At 35.2% G+C, this 12,750-nt stretch overlaps 1 protein-coding gene across 7 annotated transcripts in view; it reads right to left on the bottom strand.

Annotated features, from left to right (window-relative positions):
• Positions 1 to 12,750, bottom strand: part of PCDH9 (protocadherin 9) — a 680,268-nt gene that overhangs the window by 424,084 nt on the left and 243,434 nt on the right. For 2 of the 7 annotated variants that reach the window (XM_065642204.1, XM_065642230.1), the window contains exon 5: positions 10,272 to 10,285. The exons of 4 other annotated variants lie outside the window; for them this stretch is intronic. In XM_065642204.1, coding sequence (XP_065498276.1) covers positions 10,272 to 10,285 — 14 coding nt within the window. Of the gene's footprint in view, positions 1 to 4,560; positions 4,572 to 10,271; positions 10,286 to 12,750 lie in introns of all 7 variants that reach the window. One more of the 7 variants, XM_065642195.1, reaches the window with a different exon arrangement.

Here is a 12,750-nt window from a genome sequence, read left to right as displayed (position 1 = left end):
AGTCAAGTTTGGTTCATGTTAAATACTCTTTGAATACATCCCAATGAATTTGAATAAGCACACAATTACTCAAAGACTCATGTATACCACAAAAGGCCATTGGATCATAATAGGAAATAAACAAATGTAAGTAAACATGCACTGACTTATGTTGTTGCAAATATCACAGTATAATAATAGCCCAAGAAGCACAATATTTACAAGACTGTAATTTATTTTTGGTATCTAATACTAGTAGTGTTAAGTATTTGCACATAATGGTCTGTAGAATATTGTCATAGTCAGAATTGTTATCAATGGCTTGTAAATCAGAGAATCATTAAGTGTGCACAAACACATCTCTAAATCCTTAAGCCTATGAGATTATTATTAGGTGGAAGGCAAAAGAAAAAAATCTCTTGCAACTATGTGCAATGCAATGATTATTTAAAGAAGTCATCAGAAGGTCTTCTACCAAATGTTCATCTGCATATCTATACAAGACCAACAGAAATCGAAATTTCAAGAGTTACTTGGTCTACAGAAACAAACTCACAGTGTCTGGTGGCAGCAGGTTTCCTTTTTTTTGCAGTAGCAAGTTTGTTAAGTCATGGTCTAGAAAGATGCTTAACATTGTGTTAAAACCAACATTTAAGATTTTCTTAAAGCTGGAAGGATAGACTCAGAAAGAAGATATGTTGACAGAAACGGGATGAATCACAGCAGAGTACAATACATTTTCCGTACAATTAAACTTGTCAAATTTGCAACTGTACCTGTTGCCATAATAACTTATTTATTCCATTACGCAAAATGACTAGCGTTTTTTTTAAATGGTATATCACTAAAGGATGTTTAAAATAAGTAGTATATCTTTTTGGAAAAGGATTTGAAAGAATTTAGCACCAAAGTGAAGTGAAGCCAAACAACCAAATGCCAGTCAAAGTTTGTTTTTTCCTTCAGGCTTGAAGCAATTTTACCAGCGTAATTCCCATCCCAAAGAAATACATTTATTATCATAAACTTGTATAATGAAATATTGCACAACTTTGTATAATTGTACAATACTGTATTGCTCCAATATAAAAAAGGCAATTTACAAGAGGTGGAAGCAGGGACAATATAGAAGAGCAATTTAGAAACACTTCTTGAGCACAATAGGTTGGTGTTAAGAGAGCAAAAGCTGACACTTGCAATGAACATCAAGAGCAACAAGAAGAATTTCTGCTACAATACTGATAGTGAAAGGGCAAACGATGAAAATGTGGGACTGTTACCGAATAGTGAAGGTATTTTAGTGACAGCAGGCACAAGCAGGGCTGAGGTACTCAATGCTTTCTATGCCTGAGTCTTCATCAACAAGGGCTACCAGGCCTCTGGGAAGAGGGACAGTGTTCACGGTGGAAAACAACCACCAGCAGTGGCTGAGGACCGAGCCAGGAATATATGCCATGATAAGAATAATTCATTCCTTTAACTCTGAGACTGTGATAATAAACCTGAGTCGAGACATAAAGATTTGAAATACTAATAGTGTTTTTTCCACTGCATTTTGTATTCTAATTATTAATAGAATACGTTTAGAACACTCAGTTCTATGGCATATGTTCATAATTAAACACACCCAAAAATATCAGGGAAAATTACTCTTAAACTAGAACTATTCTTAAATGTCTGCTTTTGTAGTGAAAAAAAAAAGAAAAACCAAATCAGTGTTACTTGATAATATTTAAATTAGAACTGACTCAAGTTTAACAGTGTATCTGTTACACATGTAATAGCCATCATACTGCAGAAACATAAAATAAACCACTATTTCAGTTACCTGTTGAAAATAATCCAGCAAAGTTTTCCAAATAATATATTAAATGTACGATTACAATGAAATTGTTGGTGATTTCATTAAGAACTGAAGAACAGCACCCTTTTTGAAAGTAACCCAGCAGGTTCCCAGTAAATGATCTGTAATATAGAAGCCAGACTACTTCAGCTAAAATCCAACAAAGCATTAAGTGTGCCAAGGAAAAAAAATGCAGAGAAACAAGTGACTGGAGAATGGTAAGCAAAACCTTGCACTTAGGAAAGCAAATCTGGTATTTCAAAGTCCAACTGCAAAGATGATTCACATTCAATTATTGCCTATCTTTCTCACTATATCTAAATCGGATGCAATTTCAAGTAATTACTCACAAAGCAGAAGGAATGCAGAAACACTTTGGTATGGATCACATTTTTAGATGTCCTGTGCCTGTTTCTCAGCTTTAAATGCTCCATAACCATTACCTTTCAGTACTTAAAAGAGGCCTATAAGAAAGATGGGAGCAGACTTTTAGCAGGGACTGTTACAATAGGACAAGGGGTAATGGTTTTAAATCAAAGGAGGAGAGATTCAGTCTAGACATGAGGAAGAAATTTTTTACAGTGAGGTTGGTAAAATATTGGAACAGGTTGCCCAGAGAGGTGGTAGATGCCCCATCCCCGGAAACATTCAAGGCCAGGCTGGACGGGGCTCTGAGCAACCTGACCTAGTTGAAAATGTCCCTGCTCGTTGCAGGGGGGTGGACTAGGTGACCTTTGAAGGTCCCTTCCGACCCAAACTATTCTGTGATTCTATATTTGATTTTTATACCCCTGTTCCGACTAAGTAGCCATGGGTATGCATATTAAAAAAACCCAAACAAACAAACACCAAACAAACAAACAACCAAACAAAAACAAACAACAACAAACCAAACAAACAAAAAACCACTTATCAAAATGTGCTTTGAATAATAATGGGATCTGTCTTCCTACTTCCTCACATACAGTTATTGTCTTGCCAAAAAATTATTTCATGGAAGGAAAATGCAATGAAAGGTTCCAAATTACAACAGGATAACATGCTGGACTGGCTCTACAGATCTGCGTTACAGGCCACTGTGATTTCCTCAGCATTATGCCTTAAATAAATTGAGACAAGAAATGTAGGCATTTGTAACTTTACAAGCAGATGAATACAAATGCTATTTTGGTCCAAAGACTGCCTTAGGAAGAATACATCAAATATTTTTCATTAATAGCAAAATGAATTCATTCCATTTGCTGCTAAGTAGACTGACTCTGCTGAAGAACTGAAGCATTGTAAGTATAGTGAACATACTATCCACATTGTACAATTTTATGAATTTATCTTTACAATGCAGTATTAACTCCTTTTACATATTTAATATGAAATATGACCTTACTGCAATGCTAGAAAAAAAACAACCTGCTGTGCAGTATATTTCAACAGAAATTTATTTCTGAAACAGTTGAAGTACAACACTGTAATACTGGTATCTGATTAACATAAGTGGTTGCCTGTCTAAATATGGAAACTATCTGTATTTTAGCTCAGAGTTCAAATTTACCTTTTGTCATAAAAACTATCAGTGAATTTAAAGGAAGACACCATTCTAAGCACCTGTCACAATCCATCCAAAAGTAGATGCATTTCAGCAGATGTGATCAGACATATAAGCAAACTTCAAAATACAGTTTTTCTTCAAATATGTTTAGCCATTTATGGGAATAGAAAGCTAACAGTAATATGTATTGTAGTACATTTAAACATTATATTTGAGTCTTAAAATTAGCAATGTTCTGTGTTCATTACATGCACAAATATACGTGCACTCTCATACAATTGTTCATTTTAGAGTTTAGATAGAGAACATATTCTTTATTTGGACCTTGGGACAGTGAATGTGATAAGGTCAGGATAAAGAAGACATTTTGAAATAAGTTGATTTGTGAACCTGGGCTATAATATCACATAACAATATAATGAAGATTAAAATGATCTTTCTATACTGTCTTAAGCTTTCTTTTTTGCCAGCTTTGCAGTACAAACAATTACAAGAAAGCTTCAAGGGAGGGAAAAGATATTAAATATGAAAACAGGAAGATGTTCAGTATGACTGAAAAGATCACTGTTTTTCCCCTCATTTTCAATCCACAAAACAGTCTATCCTGCTCTGAAATTTTGAAATCTACAAAGCCCAAAGGGATACCAAAGCTAAGGTGTGTTCTCTCAAGAACAAATAAAACCTCTCTTTAAGATGGAGGGGGAAATGCTACAGTAACCTACAACTGACATTCATTCTGCAACTCTTCAGAATGCAATTTTACTTTTCCTATTCTCCTGAAAAAAAAAAAACTATAAAATCCATCAAGTCATTGGTAGTCTTAGATATTTGAGTTCAATATCATTAACAGTCTGATAACCATCAAGAGAAAAGAAAACAATTAGTGTCAAGACCCAAAATCAAAGGTATTACATGAAAATATCAGTTATTCTTTGGACAGAGCTCAATAGTCTCCGACTTTCAACAAGAGTGAAGTACCTAATCTTTTAAAATCAAAGTAGCAGAACACATCTGGAGAAAACTAGATTATTTTTCCCAAAATGAATGATAATCTTCTTACTAGGTTATTTCCTTTGGTTTTCATTTGTTTGATTCAGGAGAAACAAGGAAGTTGCACAATGAATCCATTGCACAATGAATCTCTCTCACTGTGAACCAGAATCAAGAACTGAAGCAGTGTCGCGTAACAGAAGACTCTCCCTTATACTCCCACTGAGCGTGAGGGGGAGTTTTGAGTGAGGAGTGAATGCAGAATCATGTCCTCAGGCTTTACTCACCTCTTATTTGGAGCTCCAGTGTAATTGTAACTGACATGAAAAAGGCCAAAAACCAGCTCCTGCAGCAGTGCTTTGACTGTAGAGCTTCTTATTCATGCTCTTGAAAATCATATTAATGCCAGTGTATTTTCAAAGGGAGATTGAAATCTTCCTTCAATTCCACCATTCATAGGGTCCTCCTACATGACCTTGCTCAGTTCTCTTTTAAAAGGAGCAGTAATGGCTGAACTATGCCTTTGATCTTGCCACCATTTTTTATGTTCTAGCAGTATAGAATTGATATAGTTTCAGGGGCTGCTTTGAGAGTCTTTTTGTAGTCAGGAGCTCAATAATTCCTGCATTTAGGCTGCAGGAGGATCAAACCACAGCAATCTTTCAGGCAAAATCCTTATCTTGATAAGTACAGTCTGACTCCAGCCACGAACTCATAATAAACTGCAATACTTAGTCTTTCATCTGATTCTCCTATAAAATCTTGATATCTCTTAAAACGCATATCCTAAATACATATGAGCCTCATTTCTTTTCACATTCACTGAAAACTGATCTCACAAGCTTAGACAGGGGAATTTCTGAATGAGAGGTATATTGTATGAGGAAGAATCTATAAACTCAGCCACAGAAGGGAAAAAAAAATTCTCTTTGAAATCCTTTCTTTGTTTTAGGCACAAAACCTGTACAACCTATGCACAGCAATTTTAGAGTTTTTTCTTTAAATCCAAGGTCATGTAGCCATAGCAGCTAGTTCGTGCTCAGAGGGGAGGTAATCATCCTCTGTTCTTCTCAGCAAGTGCTCTTTGCTGAGGTCAAAGAAATGGGGCAATGTAACACTGGATTCCATTACAAATTACCATAATGTCACCACCTCTCTCTGTGACATTTAAAATGAGCACAGATGAAGGACAGAGTGGAAAACAACGCAACTGCAAGTATCTGGATCCAGCAATAGTTCTGCAAACAAGCAAGAAACTGGAAATGCTTGTAGTGAATCCTTTAACAAACTCCAGTGTTCCTTGTGTTGCCTTCTTGCTTTGTCACTACCATTAAATAGAACAAAACAGAAAAACAAAACAAAACAAAACTAAACAAAAACCCACGAAATCCAGAAGTTCCAGTCAGACACTCACTTCTGAAGGTAGGAAAACTAAATGAAATAACACCAGAAGCTTTCATCACATGCAAATAAAGGAAGAGAAAATGAATGTACAGGTAAGAAGACTAAAGAACACTATCCCAGCACTACAATACAGCACCCCTGCGAGGCAATCTGTTGAAGACGAGATCTCTCTCTGCCTCTACACTGACATCTAATCAGGCTTTAATATTTCTAAAAATCTCAGCTCCTTTTCAATAAAAATTGGCCATGTCCATGTCTTCCTACATGCTCTAATCCTTAAAAAAATAAAAAATAAAAAAAAAAGTGGAAGTACCTGAAAACTTCCATTTTAACGTATTCTGAAAACATTTTTAATTGTATGTCTTTCTGAAACATGATAGCTAATTAGTTATTTGATTATCATAATCAGAAACACTAATCATTGCAGTCTTGATGAAAATTCAGTGATTATCCCAAGAGGGTTGCGGTCCAGTAAATGTGTTGACAGGCTATTTGTTATTATAATGGCAATGCATCATGATAACATATAGCAGAAAACAAAAGGCAATTACAGGTTAATACTAGCTATGATACTTCAATACAAGAGAAAATCTAATGTGACCTCCAGGTCAAATTATGCGGTTCCTACTCAAACAAAATTTCTTATAACATCAGTTTTGCATTTAGAAAACTGTAGTCTCCTAGTGAATGAAAATACAAATCCCACTAAAATGACCAGCAACCAGTGCTAAGGCACATCATGATCTCTCCTTAAAATTACCACACAGTTAAGTGAAAAGTTAAAAAAAGTCTGGTTTATTGTACAATCAAAATATTGCAAGTAAAAATAAAATATATGAAACAGCACCTCTCCCTTTCATTAAGTTGTGTCTCTAAATCCTTCAAACACCTAAAAAATTAGTTATTCTACATAATCGTTATTGTATACTTCTACCTTTGTATTGAAGTAACATCCGTTTTGAGAAAGACTTAGCAGTAGCAGACCTTTTCTTGTGGAAATTACAAAAGAAAACTGACATTAGCTAAACCACTTTTCCCCAAGAAGTTGCAGTTTGCCAGCCCAACCGAAGCTTTATTTTTAACCCCATTCCTTCAGCCTGTAATTTCTTATTTCCACTTTCAGTTTAACAAGCTGAAAGTGGAACTGTTCAGGGATGAAATAGTCATGGAGTTGCTTTAAAATACTAAATTACTATTATCTGCTACATGAGTTGGAATCCTTTTCTCTCCTTCTCATTCGTGCCTTTTTATTTTTATTATTTTCAGCAGGTAATATTAAATGTTACCCAAGCTATAGAAAAATACCAGTGCTATGACTTTTCCTTTTTTTCTTCTTTCCCCTTCAAGACTAGCAGCTGCCAGAACTGTGGCTGTCAAAACTGGCAGCTGGGAACTTTTCCCATACTTGCCAAAGAGTTGATGGGAGATATGCAAATAACACTTCTCCAAAAATTGTCCAAGGGGTCCCAAGAGGCACAACGGAGGTTAGATACTTCCTTTACAGCTCTGTGAAGCTGCTGTATCTTCTACTCTCCCAGAAATAGGGAGCAAGAATTCAAGACAGAGAGATGTCATTTTCACAATGACTTCGTAGACTAGCTGTCTATCACTCTACTGTGTAAACGTATATGGCTTCTATTGTCACAGTATCCAAGCAATCTCAATATTTCATGTATATATACTCCTGTGAGTACAAAATGTAGAAAAAATATTATGGTATTTTAAGGAGAAGAAACTGAGGCACAAAAATGCAAAACGAACCCAGTACAATAAATATAAATACTATGGATTCGTATTAATGAATGGGAAATGAGATCTTAGAGAACGTCTACTTCAACTACATAAAATGAAGAAAAGTGATTACACTTGACTTATTTGTCAGACATCTGGCAAAATTGAGGAAAACTCCAGGAAATAAAATATTTGTGGGTAATTTATTCCAGTGGTTTACTGCCTGATAAGCTTTTATGTCTTTTACCCTAACCTTAATCCATAGATTAACCCAATTTATTCTTCTTTTTCATTCGATGGCCAAAAAAAGCAATTGATCAATTTTTGGCATAACAGAGACCTCATATTTTGTCTGAGTCTTCTTTTGTCTAGATTCAATAAAACAAATTCTATCAACATTTCTTTATAGGTCATGTCTTCAAAACTCATCATTCTTACTCTTCTCTTTCGGATTTTCTCCAGCTTGCTCAACTCTTCCTTAAACCATGATGACCAAAACTAAACAATACATTAGATATGGCCTCAGAAGCACTGACTTGAATAATTATTTTCCACATCTTGTAAACAATATACTGTTCATACATTTTACAGGAGAATATTGTTAATTCATTTTAGATTTCTCACTGACTATCACCTGATTTGCCAGGTATTTTTGGCTTGATGCGTTTAATTTCTCCTCTGTGAGTGTAACATTTCCCACAAAACTTGAATGAATATCGACTTGTCACTTTAGAGGTGTTTTCTAAGATTTTGAATGCTGGTCCCCAACAAACCTTCTACACATGTGAACTTTATTAAAACCTTGGGTTTTTTTCTGAAAGTTTTATGAAGACACATTAGTTTATCATCAAAATTATTAATGAAAACACTGAAAAGAATACTTTCTGCTGGACAGATGAATGCAGGATTCTGTTGACATGCCTTCATAATTTGAAAGGACTTTAACGATAACTGATTCATATACATCACATTATATTGATTAAATGGAGTCCAAGTTTGCCTACAAAAATGTCATGTAGGACACGATAAAAGAGTGTACTAAACTCAAGGTGTGTGCATCTACAGATTTCTATAGATCTGTTACTCTGTCAAAATCATTCTAGAGTTAAATTATATTAACAAGTTGCTCTAGACTATTCCCAAGGATTCAGATGAGACTGGCTATAACACCCTCGTTCTTTTATTTTTTTTTTCTTATTTTGAATCCCAGTAACATATTTACATTCCTATAATCCCCATGGACTCCCTCAACCTCCATGCATCCTCAAAAAGCAGAAGATTCAGAGAAAGCTCTCATTCTTTTTTTTTTTTTTACTTTTATTCATAAATTTCATTTTTTAAGGTATTTCTTTTAGGCAGCCGTACCTTAGCATGTACTTCATTACATACCCTATGTCATCACACTTCTCATGTGCTCTCATTAAAACACTTCCACTGGGTATTGGGTCAAATAATTCTGTATGATGGTGCATGAAGACTGCACGTCTCAAAAGGGTTTGCAGCTGTACTTCTACCAGAGTGTGTGTCTCCAGTTCTCAATATAGCTCAGATGATCTTCCTCAAGGAGCTTACTTATCTGATCCCGAACTTTGTCAAAGTCCATTATCCTCATTCTACTGTTAAACATCTTCCTCTCTGTGAGGAAGAAGAGTGAAATGTAGGTTCCAAGTGTTTATTCAAACATGTTCAAAATTTGAGTCTTAGACAGTTGTATAGGGTCACAAACAATTGCCAAGCTCAGACTGATAAACTCAGGTCTTCAGAATATCAAAATGAAACTGAACACCCTACTGCACAACTCTCTTTTTCTTTGAAAAAAACTTTTGCAATTTTTCAGGAAATCCCATGTGTCTCAGAATAACCTTCTGCCCTTTAAGTACTAACGGTTGACCGTTCAAAAACAGAACTAGTATAAATACTGGTACTGTATTATCTAGAGGGAAAAATATTTGATGACTAGACAAAGCTAGTCTTCTATTCTGTGATCACCATCTTGAAGAAGTTTCAATTGCAATTTGAATACAGGAGTCCTAGGAAACATGGTTTGATACTTGCTAGCAAACAGGAAAAAAATCAACATAATTTTCCTTAAAACTACAGAGGATACATATACGGAACAAGATGAATACTAATATAATAGGACTCCAGGAGACTGACTTGGATGCCAGACAAACTATCAAGTGTTTTAAAAAGCAACCACAACATGAAAGGCAAACTTATTTAAAGGAAAACAACAAAAAAAGCGTCAGTATAAAAGAAATCTTTAATTATTTGAAGGCATAAAATTTGTTCGATCAGGTGCAATTTCACTTTGCCACAATTTACATCTTCTTAGCTAAATTCACAATAACGACCTGCAAGCCTGGCCTTGCTTCTTTGCAAACAGGAGGAGAGAAAACCCATTCTGTGAGGCCACTGCACACCCAACCCTGTGTCAGCATACCGTAGCTGACAGTTGGCAACCTAAACCTTCAGTCGCGTCAGAGAAACCACTTGTGTCGACACTGTCAAAATCAGTTCTCATCGATCCTGAGCATTACTGTTAGGATAGCCTGAAAATATTTTGGTTAAAACACTAATTCCCTTGAATTTTTAACAGTTATAGTGTATTTTGTACATGCCTAAACAAGACTGAAATGATGAATTTTGCTGTCTAGCAGAGCTGGTTTACCTCAGCAAATAACTTCTCACATTAATAACCTTTCTTACAGGAGTTGAGTGACCTTGTATAAACATATTCGCTCTTTCTATCAAAAATTAGAACATGTAGCATGATTTGACGATCCATCATTTTCCTTCCTATGAAATAATAGAAAGGAGGTGCAAATCCCAAATGTGTTACATAAATTATGCATGTTGTCTATACACTACAGAATTCTGAGAAAAAATGCGTTTCCATAGCTTTTAATAGGGCTTTTTAAAGATAAGATATTTCCCACTGGGAAGCAGTTAAAACCAAAGACAGACAGTTGTCTCCATCCCACTATGATCCCAATCCAACAAGAAATGCAAAATAAACCCTCAAAGATGGCACCACTGCAAAACAGAAGACTTTTCAAAAAAAAATTCCTTGGAAGTACAAAAATTTGGTCATGTTGCATTTAGCAAAGATGGACATCAAGGGTCTGCAACTGTAAAAAATATATTGTTTTAATACAAAGTCTTTTGTGATAAAGCTGAAATTCTGGATGAATTAATATGAAGTGGGATGGCTTTGAGCGTTCGATATGTTCAAGCGTTTGAGCATCTTCCCAGGTATTAGTTGGCAATATGTACACTTCAATAAGAAGGAAAGAACAAAGTATCAAATGAATTCCTACAATCTAAGTACTACTTACCAATATGTCAGTACCGCTTTGTAAAAGCCCTGTCTGGGCCTGCTCAGAATGTTAAATCAAACCAAATATTTAAAGCTAGTAAGCAGAAAATTGGGTTTCCAAAACTAATTCCAGTATTTAAAATAAAGGATCATACACAGCATTAACCAAGACAGGCATCCTACTAATTTCAATCAACACTAGCAGAATCATGTAGCTCAGTACAGGTGAAAAAATGAAGACATTATTTATCTTTTGATGAGCATAGCTAAAAAGAAAGCCACTGAAAAACTCTCCCCAAATTTTAATGAATTTGGCTAATAAAAGGAAAAATAACAACAAAGCGAAACAAGAAACCTGCGATTTGAATAGCTTTTTATGCTATTGAGATCAAATCACAACTCTTGACCTTAACTTATGTTCCTATCACAAGTTTGCTTTTGTATTTATGATAACATAATGGTAATAACTTTCAATTTCAAGTGATCAAAAGCACAATTCAAAATTTTTTATTATGCTTATTTTATTATGCTTATTTTTATTATGCTTATTGAAATACACATTTATAAACATAATCATGTCCTTCTGACTTAACTCATTCTCCAAATATCACTCACAGAGGTACTAATCCTGATCTATTCCTTTGAATTAAAGTACACAACAGAAATCAGTATGTGAAATGTGTGAAAGTGAATGTAAAATAACCTGGGTCAATAGGGCTTATTTGTTGCTACTGGATAATGTCAGTCCAAAAAATTTCAGAACAAGCATACAGAAAAGCTTTTTTGTCATACCCCAGCTGTCAAGAAGCATTAAAGCAAACAAGCGAGCCGAACGCCACAGTTTCTTAACATGGTAAGGATATGAAACATAATCCTCCAAAAAACTACTTACATACTAAATTTAGTATTCACTATTTCAATAGTGAGTACAAAAGTGTTTTGTATAAAGCTAAAAGAGGCACAGCAGATGGATAAATAACTATATGATTTACAGTCAGAATTGTGTAAAGGACTTCGTAAAACTGGAAATCTTTGAAAATATGCTAGACTTTGGCTAACCACAGAAATGTAGGTTTCAGCACAGACTCAGTGAAACATCTACTGAAACAAAAGCAAACAACCACACTGACTGCATAATTGGTTTATATTTTGCAGTTGGCCTTTCATAACATGACAACAGTCCAAAGACTGGATGAGATTCAGTTTCCTAAACAGCGATGTCTAATGCCATTTAAAATACCTCAGAGATTCTGCCACATAACGGAATCTGCTGTCTTGTAGGGCAGACAGAACGTAGGGCTCTTAGGACAACTACATCCTTGTAGAAGAACAGCATAGTTGGGGTGTGCCAGGGCATCCCAAACTGCATGGGACAACTCTGTTCCGGCATCTGAATTCCACCCAAGGTATCCACATTTTTATTCCTTACTTCCTTGATACAGACATTAGCTAAGAGCCTTTTTTATTGTTTCCAGATATACGAAATTGCACACGCACTTTTGATTTCACCGTTATGCACAAGTCTTTCTTTTATACCTGTTCAGCTAATTCATTAGCACTTTAAAACAATGCTGGTGTAACAATTTCTGTTTGTGTTCATTCTGATTTAGCCTTAACAGGATCATCCTACCTATCTTCAGGCTTGGTACCTACATTATCTCACTTTTTGTTCTAGATTCTTAATATTATTTAAGTCACCTAATATCTGAAGCACATTCTGTAATTATATGTCTATTTTCCTTTTAACTACCCAAGAAGTGCTATGTTTAGCACTTCAGCTGGCTACCTAATATCAGAGGGACCCACAGATCACTTCTCAGGTATAGTAAAACTAAAATTCAGCAGCGATATGTGGCAACTGTAACAAGCTGGCTCTTCACCTTCATCCTGCTCTCATCTCAGAGACACCAAGAGCTGGGTGGTTAATGACAAAAATTACTT

This window comes from Caloenas nicobarica, chromosome 1, assembly GCF_036013445.1.
Source record: "Caloenas nicobarica isolate bCalNic1 chromosome 1, bCalNic1.hap1, whole genome shotgun sequence".
Lineage (NCBI taxonomy): Eukaryota > Metazoa > Chordata > Aves > Columbiformes > Columbidae > Caloenas > Caloenas nicobarica.
This window is presented reverse-complemented; position numbering and strand designations above follow the sequence as displayed.